This window comes from Hemitrygon akajei, chromosome 1 (assembly GCF_048418815.1).
Source record: "Hemitrygon akajei chromosome 1, sHemAka1.3, whole genome shotgun sequence".
NCBI classification, from domain to species: Eukaryota; Metazoa; Chordata; class Chondrichthyes; order Myliobatiformes; family Dasyatidae; genus Hemitrygon; species Hemitrygon akajei.
The window spans coordinates 174,869,860-174,882,868 of NC_133124.1; the positions used below are offsets into that span (position 1 = coordinate 174,869,860).

General features: G+C 44.3%; 1 protein-coding gene across 1 annotated transcript in view; it reads left to right on the forward strand.

Annotated features, from left to right (window-relative positions):
* Positions 1–4,310: 4,310 nt before the first annotated feature.
* The window catches only part of LOC140726636 (myelin-associated glycoprotein-like), a 614,100-nt gene continuing 605,401 nt past the window's right edge, over positions 4,311–13,009 (forward strand). Inside the window, 2 exon segments of the mRNA XM_073043299.1 lie at positions 4,311–4,365; positions 6,972–7,334. Of these exon segments, the coding sequence (XP_072899400.1) occupies positions 4,311–4,365; positions 6,972–7,334 (418 nt within the window).

A 13,009-nucleotide genomic window follows, 5' to 3' on the forward strand; every position in this document is an offset into this window, starting at 1 on the left:
CCTTATAATATTTAATTTATGAAATTAACTTGTTTATTTATGCTTAATTCATCTGTAGGTTTTATCCTTTAAGTTGTTGTGCATGTATGTTATGTGTACTACTGTGCTTTACACCTTGGTCCAGAGAAACATCGGATCGTTTGATGGTAAATATGTATACAATTAAATGACAATAAACTTGACTTGACTTGATGGGGTGGGGAGAGGTGAGAGTGTCCGGGGTGTGTGGGGTTTTTGACAATGCTGGCTGCTTTACTCAGGCAGCAGGAAGTGTAGGCAGAGGCCATGGAGGGGAGGCTTGTTTCTGTGATGTGAAGTTTCTTGCGGTCACAGACAGAGCGGTTACTGTACCAAGCCGTGATGCATCTGGTCAACATGCTTTCTATGATTCAAATAGAGAAGTAAGTTCATGCTGAAACTGAACCCAAAACTGTGAAAGTTAAAATTATTGCTTGTCCCTGCGGACGTGTAACCGGTGGTTTGATGTATGAGTGTGCTGGAGGGTGTGCAGTTATCCACTGAGGGTAGTTGAGTCTTGTGTCTAGTTCTTTGAATATTTTCACTTCTCCACCCTCATCACAAGAGACCCTCAGAATTGTCCTCTAGTCAACCTGCAGAACGGAACTCCCTGAACCTGGAATAATTTCAGATTATCTCTACTACACACACTGACATTTCCCCAAAATGTGATGACCAGACTAAACACTGGGGTCTGTGGACACTTGGTTAATGGTCGGGGTCCATGGCATAAAAAGGTTTGGAACCCCTGTACTAGGCTTTTCAGAATGTTTCACTGTGACCATAAGTCCATAAGACAGAGAAGCAGAAATAGACCATTCGGCCCATTGAGTCTGCTTCCACCATTTCATCATGGCTGATTTATTATCTCTCTCAACCCCATTCTCCTGCCTTCTTCCCATAACCATTGACACCCTGACCAATCAAGATCCTATTAACCTCTGCTTTAAATATATCCTATGACTTGGACCCCACAGCCATCTGGGGCAATGAATTACAGATTCACCAGTTTCTGGTTAAAGTGATCTCTCATTTCTGTGTCTATTCAAGACGATTCTGGAACCACTTTTTCACCCTACCTTGTTCCCTGTTTTGAACTAAGCACATTTTCTTCTAATCTTTCTCCTTTCCAGTACGGCTTGCAGAATTGCATCCTCTTTTCTGTCTTCCTCCCTGCATTGAACACTTCCCCTTTCTCTTTATTCTCTGCTACCTCCCCATCCTATATATATCTCCTTGAAGTCTCCCACAATCCTCTTCTCGATCCACTGCTTCTCCAAGTTCGCTTCATCTGTCAGCTTTCCTGTTATTAACATATATTCATAAAGGGAATGCACTTCAAAGGTGAAAAGCTGAAATAAATTTATTATCAAATTACATATGTGTCATCATACACAACCTTGAGATTGAATTTCTTGCGGGCATACACAGTAAATCAGAGAAGCACAATGGAATCAATGAAAGACCACACCCAAAGGGATGGACAAACAAATAATGTGCAAAGGGAACAAAAGAGAAAAAAGGCAATAAGCATCGAGAACCTGAGATGAAAAGTCCTTGAAAGTGAGTCAAAAGGTTGTGGGAACAGTTCAATGATCTGATCCACTCTGTACTTCCATTCATTCTGAAAATTAATATTTTCATGTTTAACTCTTTCCTGTTGCTCAATAAACTCTCAGTCCAGTCTGTTTACAGTTCCGTATCTCTTGAGGACTTTGGAGACATTTGGCCCATCGAGTCTAAATCTGACATTTTATGGGGTGATCCCAACACCCACAATCTATTTGTAAATTCCCGTCAGTTCCTCTCAGACTGTACTGAATAGCTGTTCAGTCAGAACGGTTTAAAATGGCCAATTAACCTATCTGGGCTGCACCTTCAATCCTGACGTGGTCTCGCATCACTTGCCTTTTCAAAACTATCAGCTGGATTCCCCTCATCATCCCTATTTATTGATCAAGAGACTCTGAAATTTGGATGAGACAACTGGTCCAGAGGGGGTCAGGTTGCAGAGACAGGGAGGGGTGTGTGGTCCAGAGTGGGGTTACAGAGAGAGGGAGGGCTCTGCCTGAGAGTCCTATCCCACAGTGCATCAGTCCCTAGGCTAAGCAAAAATAATGTCACTGCTGGATTGAATGGGTTAATCATTTGTGAATACTTCCTCATTTTGTTTCCCTTTCCTGATTTAAGTATTCTCTTCAACAATTTTATCCACACAGTGCAGCTGCTGCAGGAGAGGGCAGTGACCCCTGAAGTGTCTGTCTGATTAACTCTGGAGACGAGCAGTGGACTGATCCTGGGTATGTAATTCCATGCTTGTAGCCAACTCTGGCAAGAACTGGTGATGTGAGAGATTGTACAGAACATTGATGCAATTTTTGGGGTTCTCCGTCCTGCTAAAGTTATTTCATCAATAAACAGGGATGATGAGGGGAATCCAGCTGATAGTTTTGAAAAGGCAAGTGATGCGAGACCACGTCAGGATTGAAGGTGCAGCCCAGATAGTTTAACTGACCATTTTAATCCGTTCTGACTGTGAGACGTTGTGCAGAGTCTGATCATTGATGGACTTTGAAAGGCTCTATGGCTTGTTTATTGGTGGTCATCTTGTGGTTCTCAATTCCTGGCTATATCCAGGACAGCAAGGGGCTCTCCAGCCCTCCACACTCCTGCCACTGAGGGATTGTCAGCGTAAATACCAGTTTTCCCGAGGATATATTCGTCCTCGGAGGGGGAGCAGGCAGTCACGATGGGTACAATGGGGACTTCCGGGAGCAGAGGGCCCCAAGATATGGACTGTTCTATAGACAGTAGTAAAAATATTTTAATTTCAGTATACTTACTGACTGTAAATATTGACTGTGTGTACCTTACGTATATGTAATGGAAATAAACTTAAAATTTGCATAAAAAAGCTGGACTGAGGAAGTGCACACGATCAGAGGGACAATACTGTGGGAGTGTCATACTGTCACAGAGATAGTACTGAGGGAGTGTCACACTGTCAGAGGGACAGTACTGAGGGAGTGTCACACTGTTAGAGGGACAGTACTGAGGGAGTGTCACACTGTCAGACGGACTGTACTGAGGGAGTGTCACACTGTCAGAGGGACAGTACTGAGGGAGTGTCACACTGTTAGAGGGACAGTACTGAGGGAGTGTCACACTGTCAGACGGACTGTACTGAGGGAGTGTCACACTGTCAGAGGGACAGTACTGAGGGAGTATCACACTGTCACAGGGACAGTACTGAGGGAGTGTCACACTGTCATAGGGACAGTACTGAGGGAGTGTCACACTGTTAGAGGGACAGTACTGAGGGAGTGTCACACTGTCAGAGGGACAGTACTGAGGGAGTATTTGTCTGTCAGAGGGACATTACTGAGGGAGTGTTATCCCATCCAAAGGGCAGTTCTGATGGAGTTTTAGACTGTTGGAGGGACATTTCAGAGTGTGTGTTACATTGTCAGAGCGACAATACTGAGAGAATTTGTGACTGTCTGAGGGACAGTACTGAGGGAGTTTCAAACTGTGTGAGGGACAGTTCCGAGGGAGTGTCACATTGTCAAACAGGCAGTACAAGAGTGCTGTTGAAATGAGAAGAGAAAACCTCAAAGTCAGTTCTGCAACCCTCAGAATTAAAGCTTACACGAAGATCGTTTGTTTACTACGCAGTGTTTCCTATCATTGACAAAATACCTCATTGTCAGTTCTATAACTCTCTCAATGAAAGCTTGGACCAAGATTCTGAGCTGTGCCTGCAAAGTTTCCCCTCATGGTTTATAATCATTAATAGCTTCACGCCTTTCATGGAAAACCATCCCAGCATGTCTAGTCTCTCCTAATAGCACAAACCCTCCAATCCCCTTGACATCCTTGTGAATCTTCCCTGCATTCTCTTCAGCTTCATGACATCCTTCCTGTAGATGAGTGACCAGAACAGCACAAAATGCTCCAAGTGCATTGAACAGTTTTAAGATAACGTTCTAACTTTAATTCTCACTTTCCTGACCAATGCGTACAATGTGTCAAACACTCCCTTCTCCACTTTGTGTCAGTTTCCTCTTCTAGTTCACTGGGGCCCAGTTCCTCTTTCATGTGTCCTTGTTTTCAAAGCCAGTACAGCAGTAAGAAGGAATGAATTGAAAGTGTGTGGGATTACTAATGAGAATAGTGTGGACCAGACTGGGAATCTTTTTGTCTTTCACTCTGATGTCAGTACCACGACAGTTTGCTGGAGACTCATTTGAACTACTTTCTTTTTCAGTCTAAGGGCGGAAAACTGACAGAATATGCTGGATCTGAGATCAATCGGAAAGGTGTACTTCCTCCTGCCACTTCTTCAAGGTAAATCAGCAGCAGCTCGGGCAGCAAATCCCTGATTTTCCTCTAGTCTGGCTGGTGTGACACTAACCAGGGTATTCAGGGCTGAGTAGGGGGCTGGGCTGTGTGTCCGACTGGTTAGCTGAAAGAACCAGAGTCATACAACACATAAACAGGCCCTTCAGCCCAAATTGTTCCTGCTGACCAAGATTCCCATCTAAACTATTCACAAACACAAGAGATTCTGCAGATGCTGTAAATCTTGAGCAACACTCACAAAATGCTGAAGGAACTCAGCAGGTCAGCAGGCATCTCTGGAGGGGAATAAACATTCTGGGCTGAGACCCTTCATCTGGACATTTGGCCACCTCTGCCCCATATCCTTCTACACAACTCCCCTCCATCTTCCTGTCCATATGTTGTTAATCTACCTGCCTCAACAACTTCCTCTGGCAGCTTGTTCCTCATAGTGGACATGGAGAGGACATTTCTTATAGTGGTAGAGACTTTGACCAGGGGGCACAATCTCTGAACATAAAAACATCCCTTTAGAACAGAGAAAAGGACAAGGAATTTCTTTAGCCGGAGTGTAGTGAGTCTGTGGAATTGTCACAGACAGCTGTGGAGGCCAATTGATTAGGTGTATTTAAAGTCGGGATTGAAGGGTTTTTGATTAGTAAGGAACTCAAAGGTTACAAGGAGAAGGCAGGAGAATGGGTTTGAGAAGGATATTAATCTCCTGGTGTTTGACCTGGTCATTTCTGGGTCTTGAGATGACTGAACATGCCGATCCTTGACCCACAAGCATGGTTGCAGTGTTTGAAGGTATGGCACTTCCTCAGTTGGGTCTTAATATTGTCCTTGAACCACATTTTCCACCCTCCAGGAGTGCACTTTGCATCCTTGAGTTGCCAAACATGAGTTGTTCAGGCAAACAGGAGGCAGGCATACAGATGATGTGGCCGATCCATCTCAATTGGTGTTGTGTCACAATTGTGGCTTTGGAGTTAATGTTAGCTCCCTCCAGGATGCAGGAGTTAGTTTCCCTGTTCTACCTGCTAACTCTCAGAATCTTTCGGAGACATTTTTGATGGTATGTTTCTAATGAGTTTACATGCCTGCTGTATATTGTCCATGACTCCTCTCCAAATAGCTAGGAGGGGAGGATTATAGCTTTATAGACCAGAAGCTTAGTGTTGGACACCTTCAGTACACCACAGTAATGTCTTTGCATCTCTGCTTTGTAAAGGAACCAGTATTGACATCAAGCCTGTGCTATTCCGGCCCGCTCTCGGTGTACTGGAGAACCGGTGTCGGACTCTGATCTTTATTTGCCTTTAAGACCTACACGGAATTTGTCAATCATTTCTAACAATGTGAACAATCCCTCAGCAAGAAGCCGGATGCCAGAAAGACTCATCTGGTCAAATGGCATCTATTGAATCAAAGGTGTACGTTATGATTCAGGTTGATGTTCTGCATTGGGACTGGGAGAGAGGAGGAAAGGGCCAAGCATCAACAGTGTGGGGAACATGGGTGGGACAGAGGCTGTGTGGTGACTGGGGAGAGGAAACTGATGGGCAGGTGCAGGAGGGACAAGGGGGAGTGGATGGGAATGGTGAACAAAGGGAGAAGCGGCCGAGATTATAACAGGGGAGTATATGTGGGAGATAATTCTGGGGAGTTGTTTCATTCCATTCGGTAGTTAGTTACTCAGTGGAACTGAGATATTACTCTTCAAAATAACATTCACCTTCTCCGTAGCAATGAATGTTTGAGGACGGGCAGGTCAGAGTGGGAATGGCAATGGGAATAGGTGATAGAGTCAGCAGCAACCCAGATTCAATCCTCACCCTGGTTTATATTTGTGTGGATATTTGTGTGGATATTTGTTTATATTTGCACATCATCCCTGTAATCACATGGTTCAATCCTCACCCTCAAGCAATCCTCAAGCAACACAGATTCAATCCTCACCCTGGTTTATATTTGTGTGGATATTTGTGTGGATATTTGTTTATATTTGCACATCATCCCTGTAATCACATGGTTCCCCACCACACCCCACCACCTCCTCAGTCTTTAGTTTCCACATAAACTGTTACTCACTCTTTGGTGTTGGTTACTGTCCAAAAATCAAAATTGGACGTGCTGGATATGTGAGAAGGAATATGCTGCAGGGTTACAGAGTAGTCGGAGGAGGAGTGGACTGACGGGATTGCACATGGAAGTATGGACCAGATGGGTGATTTTAGTGTCATATTAAATAGTTAGGGTTTTGATCTCCAGGAATGAATGAACAACTAACAATTCCCATGGAGATACAAGAGATGCTGAGATCTGGAGAAACTGGCAAAAAGCTGCAGGAACTCAGCATCTCAGACAGCATTTAGGGAGGAAAATGGATGGTGATTTTGTGTTGAGACGTATCATACAGATTGCTTTGCATAGTCTCGACCTGAAATGACGACTGTCCATTTCTCTCCATAGATGTTATCCATTCCCATTCCTCTTTTTTCCTCTATTCTTGAGGAGTGCCTTATTTTGTGTACACAGACACAGAGGGTGCATATCAAGTCTGTTGAATCTTCTAGTCATCGCTTGCTAAATATTGATATTTCTCACCTCAGCTGTTGTGTCTGAAGAGTGGAGAGCTGACATTCCAAGATACGTGACAGCACAGAGGGGCGTGTGTGCCCGGATTCCATGCCGCTACAGATACCCATCAAATCTGGAAAATGAACTGCGAACCGGAGTGTGGTTCAATAACGTGAAATGGGCAGCAGATTCTATCGTCTTTCACTCCAGGGATCATGTATATGAGTCTTCAAAATTTCGCCATCGAACTCAGCTGACTGGAGATCTGTATGATGGGGACTGCACCCTGGTTATAAACAACATTAAACAGGAAGATGAAGGTCCTTATTTTTTCAGAATAGAATTTAAGAATTATCACAATTTTGATTATCCAATCATACGGCTTCATGTTTCTGGTGAGTGCTGTTTTATGATTAAGTATCTATCTACATTCAGTAGCCAATAGGATGGAATCAAAACTATGACAGTTAATACCAACACAACACAATTTCATACAATGCAGGACCTGAACATCAGTAATCTGACAACCCCACCCAGTCCAGTAGCAACACAAATTCCTTTGTGCACCAGATGATCATTTGTTACAGGTTTTGATTCTATCTGTCTCTGTTCTCAGATCAGCAACTTCGTCAGATCTGTCAGATCATGTTTCTGTCAATACAAAAAATAGGGTTGTGAACTCAGTAGCCACTTTATTCGTTACCTCCAGCACCTAAGCAAGTGGCCAGTGACCGTATTGTTTACAGTCTCTGTTGTTGTAGACGGCCACTTGCTGGTTCGATGTGTCATGCGTTCAGAAATGCACTTCAGCGTACCTCTGTTGAAATGTGTGGTTATCTGAGTTACTTTCACCTTCCTGTCACCTTAAACCAGTCTGGCCATCCTGTGCCATTTTCTCCCATTAGCAAAGAATTTTCACCCATGGATGGACTTTTTTTTTTGTTGCTTTTCGCACAATCCTCTGTAAACTCCAGAGATTGTTGCGTGTGAAAACCCCAGGAACTCAGCAGTTTCTGAGGTAATCAAACTACCCTATTTGGCAGCAATTATCATTCTACAGTCAAAGTCACATTTCCTCACCATTCTCATGTTCCTCTTAAACATTTCACCTTTTACCCTTAACTTATTATCTCTAACTTTAGTGTTATCCAAGCTCAGAAGAGAAAGCCTCTTTCCATTCTCCCTTGTGATGGAATCTTACATTTTTTCATAATGGACTGCGCCTTTAAGAAACGTGCCTGTGGGAAAGAGAAAGCTATGCAGCACAGCAGCTTGCTACAGAGAGAGAGAGAGGGGAGGAGCTACTTGATGGACAGTTGGTGTTCAGCACAACAGTACTTAAACCAGTGTAGTTGCTTGTCTCGCAGGACATGCAGATGCACTCGCTAAGGTCTGGCGAAATTACCACTACACTTTCAGGTGCCCATGGGTGTGGGACTGAGGATCAGTTAAGAGGAATCGATCTGTGATTATTAGTGCATGAAAGAGCGATCCTGTGGAGTCTACCAGTGTGTCTAACGTTGCCTGGGTTGGTAGATTATCAGTTGAAGATGGCGCTCTTAATTGGTCACATTTGGCTAATTTGGAAGTTTGGGAGGACATCGAAGAGATCAATGGCACCTGTCTATTTGGATTACAAGTCTTTCTCTCTCTCTTCAATCCCGTGGACTGAACTGAATTTCCTTACCACGCCATCGTAAGACGTCGAGCCAGAGACTGGACAAGGACCCAGAACCTGGGTCTTGACTCGGGCTCGGACCCCAGAACCAGGCGAGGACATGACGAGGTTACAGGATGAAGAGAGGCAACAGGACTGGACGTGAGACTCACAGACAGGACAAGGGAACCCCTGCACAGGACGAGGGAATCCCAGCACTGGGCTGGGCGAGGCACATGGACATGATGAGAACACAGAACCTTGGCTTGGACAGGACAAGGACTGAACGAGACCCCAAAGCCTTGACTTGGTCGAGGAAGAGACAGGAACATTGAACACCAAGCCGGGACCCCTCCTTGGATACAGGACGTAGGGCCGGGACTCATTACTCAGAACACCGAGCCGGGACCCCTCCTTGGGTACAGGACGTAGGGCCGGGACTCATTACTCAGAACACTGAGCCGGGACCCCTCCTTGGATACAGGATGTAGGGCCAGGACACATTACGTAGAACGCTGAACACGACAAGACACTTCCCAATGCTAAGTAGTGGCAAAACAGCCAGACCTACCTAGCGAATGCATCAGCATGGATAGGCAGTTCCTTAATGCTAGGTGGCGGCAGAACAGCAGGACCTACCTAGCGAATGCGTGGACACAGACAGACAGTTCCAAACAGGGCAAGCTCCAGACAGAGGCAGAGGCGAAGGGAAAGGGAAAGGATACAGACAGAGCATTTTGACAGGAACAATCCAGCAGCCAGTGGCTGAATCCTGAAGCTATTTATGAAGCTAATCCAAACAAGAATCAGCTGCCTCAACAGAATCTGGGGAAATCCGGAAAACCTGGAATAAGGAACCTGGACTGGACCGTGAACCGGAAAGCGGATTTCATGGACCGGACTATGACAAACCCGCAGGCTAAATCAGAAAATAAGCTGGGGACCAATGACAAAAGTAGGGATGAAGGGAAGCAGTCAAAAGGAAAATGTTCTGGTATTATTTGTTCCTTTTGTAAGAAGCCCAGTCATGTGGCGTCTAATTGTTTTACTCAGAAGAAGGGGAAAGAGAAAGAAAAGGAGGCAACCCAAATGCTTGTGTTCAGTCGGTTGAGACACCACCAAGGAAGGGGGGAGGTGTCTAACAGAACTCAGGAGGGAGTCGAGCGGTTTCTCTCAGATGGGTTTGTGTCCATAAAGGAGAGGTCAACCCCGGTACCAGTGAGGATCTGGCGAGATACTGGGACTTTTTAGTCACTGCTATTGGACAGTGTTTTGAGATTTGGCGACGAGACAAAAACTGACAAAGTAAATATTGTTAAAAGTGTTGGAAAGGGGTCTGTGTCCATACCTTTGCATAAGGTGATTTTAAATTGTGCATTGGTATCAGGACCTGTTAAGATAGGGGTACAGTCTGAATTACCGATGAAGAATGTGGATGTGCTTTTGGGCAAGAACTTTGCAGGTGGAGATGTTTATCCAGTAGTGCAGCTAACAAGCAAGCCTGTTTCTGATGACTCACACACGGATACTGATATTTACCCCGCAGGCATAGTAACGTGAAACATGGCTAAAAGGTCTGCTGACACAGGTAGGCAGGGGGATGTCGATGCCCACGATAGCCAAAATAGGGATTCAGATCATGATGATTTATCAGAGACTTTTCTACTGATCGTGTTACAGCAGGATTTAAGTAGCAAGATTGATGAGAAAGGTTTATCTTTGTCCAGGAAAGAATTTATAGCAGAACAAAACCGAGATCCTGAAATTGTAGCTTTAAAAGAAACAGCTCTTTCCGATGATGAGGTTCAGAGGGAGTCAGTGGGCTTTTACCTAAAGGACGGGGTGTAAATGAGGAAGTGGAGACCACCTTCTGTGCCTGCAAGTGAGGATTGGGCCAATGTACACCAAGTCGTGGTCCTGAAAGTTTTCAGGGCTGAGCTTTTGAATATGGCTCATAATATGCCTTTAGGTGGACATTTTAGAGTGAATAAGACAGTGAACCGGATGATAAAAGAATTCTACTGGCCTAATATAAGGAAAGATATCGTGACTTATTGCAGGGCCTGACACACTTGCCAAGTTGTGGGAAAGCCTAACCAGGCCATTCCAGTGGCCCCACTTCAACCGATACCTGCTTTTGGTGAACCTTTTTCCAGAGTCATAGTGGATTGTGTTGGCCCATTGCCGAAGACTGCATCTGGCCATCAGTATCTGTTAACCATTATGTGTGCTGCGTCTAGGTTCCCCGAAGCAACTCCTCTCAGAAATATTGACTAAAACTGTGGTGAGAGCTCTCATCAAGTTTTTCACTTTTAACATTTAAGAAAAACTTGGACAAGTACATGGATGAGAGGGGCATGTAGGGATATGGTCCAGGTGCAGGTCAGTGGGACTCGGCAGAAAAATGGTTCAGCCCAGCCAAGAAGGGCTGAAGGGCCTGCTTCTGTGCTGTAATGTTCTGTGGTTCTATGGTTGGTCTGCCTAAAGAGATTCAATCTGACCAAGGCAGTAATTTTAACTCAGAAGCCTTTCCAGCAGATAGTTTGTGCCCTGAGGGCTAAACAAATTGTATTGTCTGCATATCACCCAGAATCCCAAGGAGCTTTCGAAAGATTTCATTCCACCCTTAAGACTATGATTAGGAAATATTGTATTGAGAATGGGAAAGACTGGGATGAGTCCTTGTGTCCTTGCTTTTGTTGCTGTAAGGGACTCGATTCAAGAATCCTTGGGGTTTAGCCCGTTTTAAATTATATTTGGTCACAGAGTAAGGGGACCTTTGACCCTGCTCAACGAACAGTGGTATGATGGGGAGGTACAAGTCAGTTTGTTGAGTTATATTTTATAATTCAAAGATAGACTTAACAAGGTTTGTGACCTTGCAAAGCAGAATTTGCAGAGCTCTTAGAAACAGATGAAGCTCTGGTATGATCGCTGAGCGTGGGAACAGATTTATCATGTAGAAGATAAGGTTCTGGTCCTGTTTCCAGTTTTGACCAACCCCCTGCAAGCAAAATTTAGTGGACCATACCAGATAATTAAGAAAATTGACTCTTAGAATTATGTTATTGGGACCCGATCGTAGGAAGGGCACACAAGTGGTTCACGTCAATATGATAAAACATTACCATGATTCCGAGACAGCACCTGTGGGTATTGTTATGGAAACAAATGGGGCCATGGAGACCGAGAACGTGGTACCAAATAATTTTAACAAGCCAAATATTGTTCCTACCAGGCTGATGAATTCTGTTGTTTTGGAAAACATTAATGATAACGTAAAACATTTGGAGCCTGAGCAGCAAAAATAATTGAAGAAGCTAATTTTTAAGTTTGAGTATTTGTTCCCCAATGTGCCAAAACAACGTACAATTGCTGTGCATGACAGAATTGTAGATCAACCCGACCCAGTGATGCAGCATCCTTACAGAATGAATTTAGAAAAGAGTAAATTGATTAAACGAGAGATTGAATAATGCTGAAAAATGTTATCATTAAGCCATCTACGTCTGATTGGGCTTCACCTTGTGTTATCGTGTCAAAGCCCGATGGCAGCGTGAGATTCTGTACTGATTACAGAAAAGTAAATGTCATGACTAAGACAGATGCTTACCCTATCCCTAGGGTGGATGATTGTATTGATAGACAATGGACAATAGGTGCAGAAGTAGACTATTCGGCCCTTCGAGCCTGCACTGCCATTTTGAGATCATGGCTGATCAATTACTATCAATACCCGGTTCCTGCCTTATCCCCATATCCCTTAATTCCCCTATCCATAAGATACCTATCTAGCTCCTTCTTGAAAGCATCCAGAGAATTGGCCTCCACTGCCTTCTGAGGCAGTGCATTTCACATCCCCACAACTCTCTGGGAGAAGAAGTTTTTCCTTAACTCTGTCCTAAATGACCTACCCCTTATTCTTAAACCATGCCCTCTGGTACTGGACTCTCCCAGAAACTAGAACATATTTCCTGCCTCTATCTTGTCCAATCCCTTAATAATCTTATATGTTGCAATCAGATCACCTCTCAATCTTCTTAATTCCAGCATGTACAAGCCCAGTCTCTCTAACCTCTCTGCGTAAGACAGTCCGGACATCCCAGGAATTAACCTTGTGAATCTATGCTGCACTTCTTCTACAGCCAGGATGTCCTTAACCCTGGAGACCAAAACTGTACACAATACTCCAGGTGTGGTCTCACCAGGACCCTGTACAAATGCAAAAGGATTTCCTTGCTCTTGTACTCAATTCCCTTTGTAATAAAGGCCAACATTCCATTAGCCTTCTTCACCGCCTGCTGCACTTGCTCATTTACCTTCGGTGAATGATGAACAAGGATTCCTAGATCTCTTTGTATTTCTCCCTTACCTAACTCTACACCGTTCAGATAATAATCTGCCTTCCTGTTC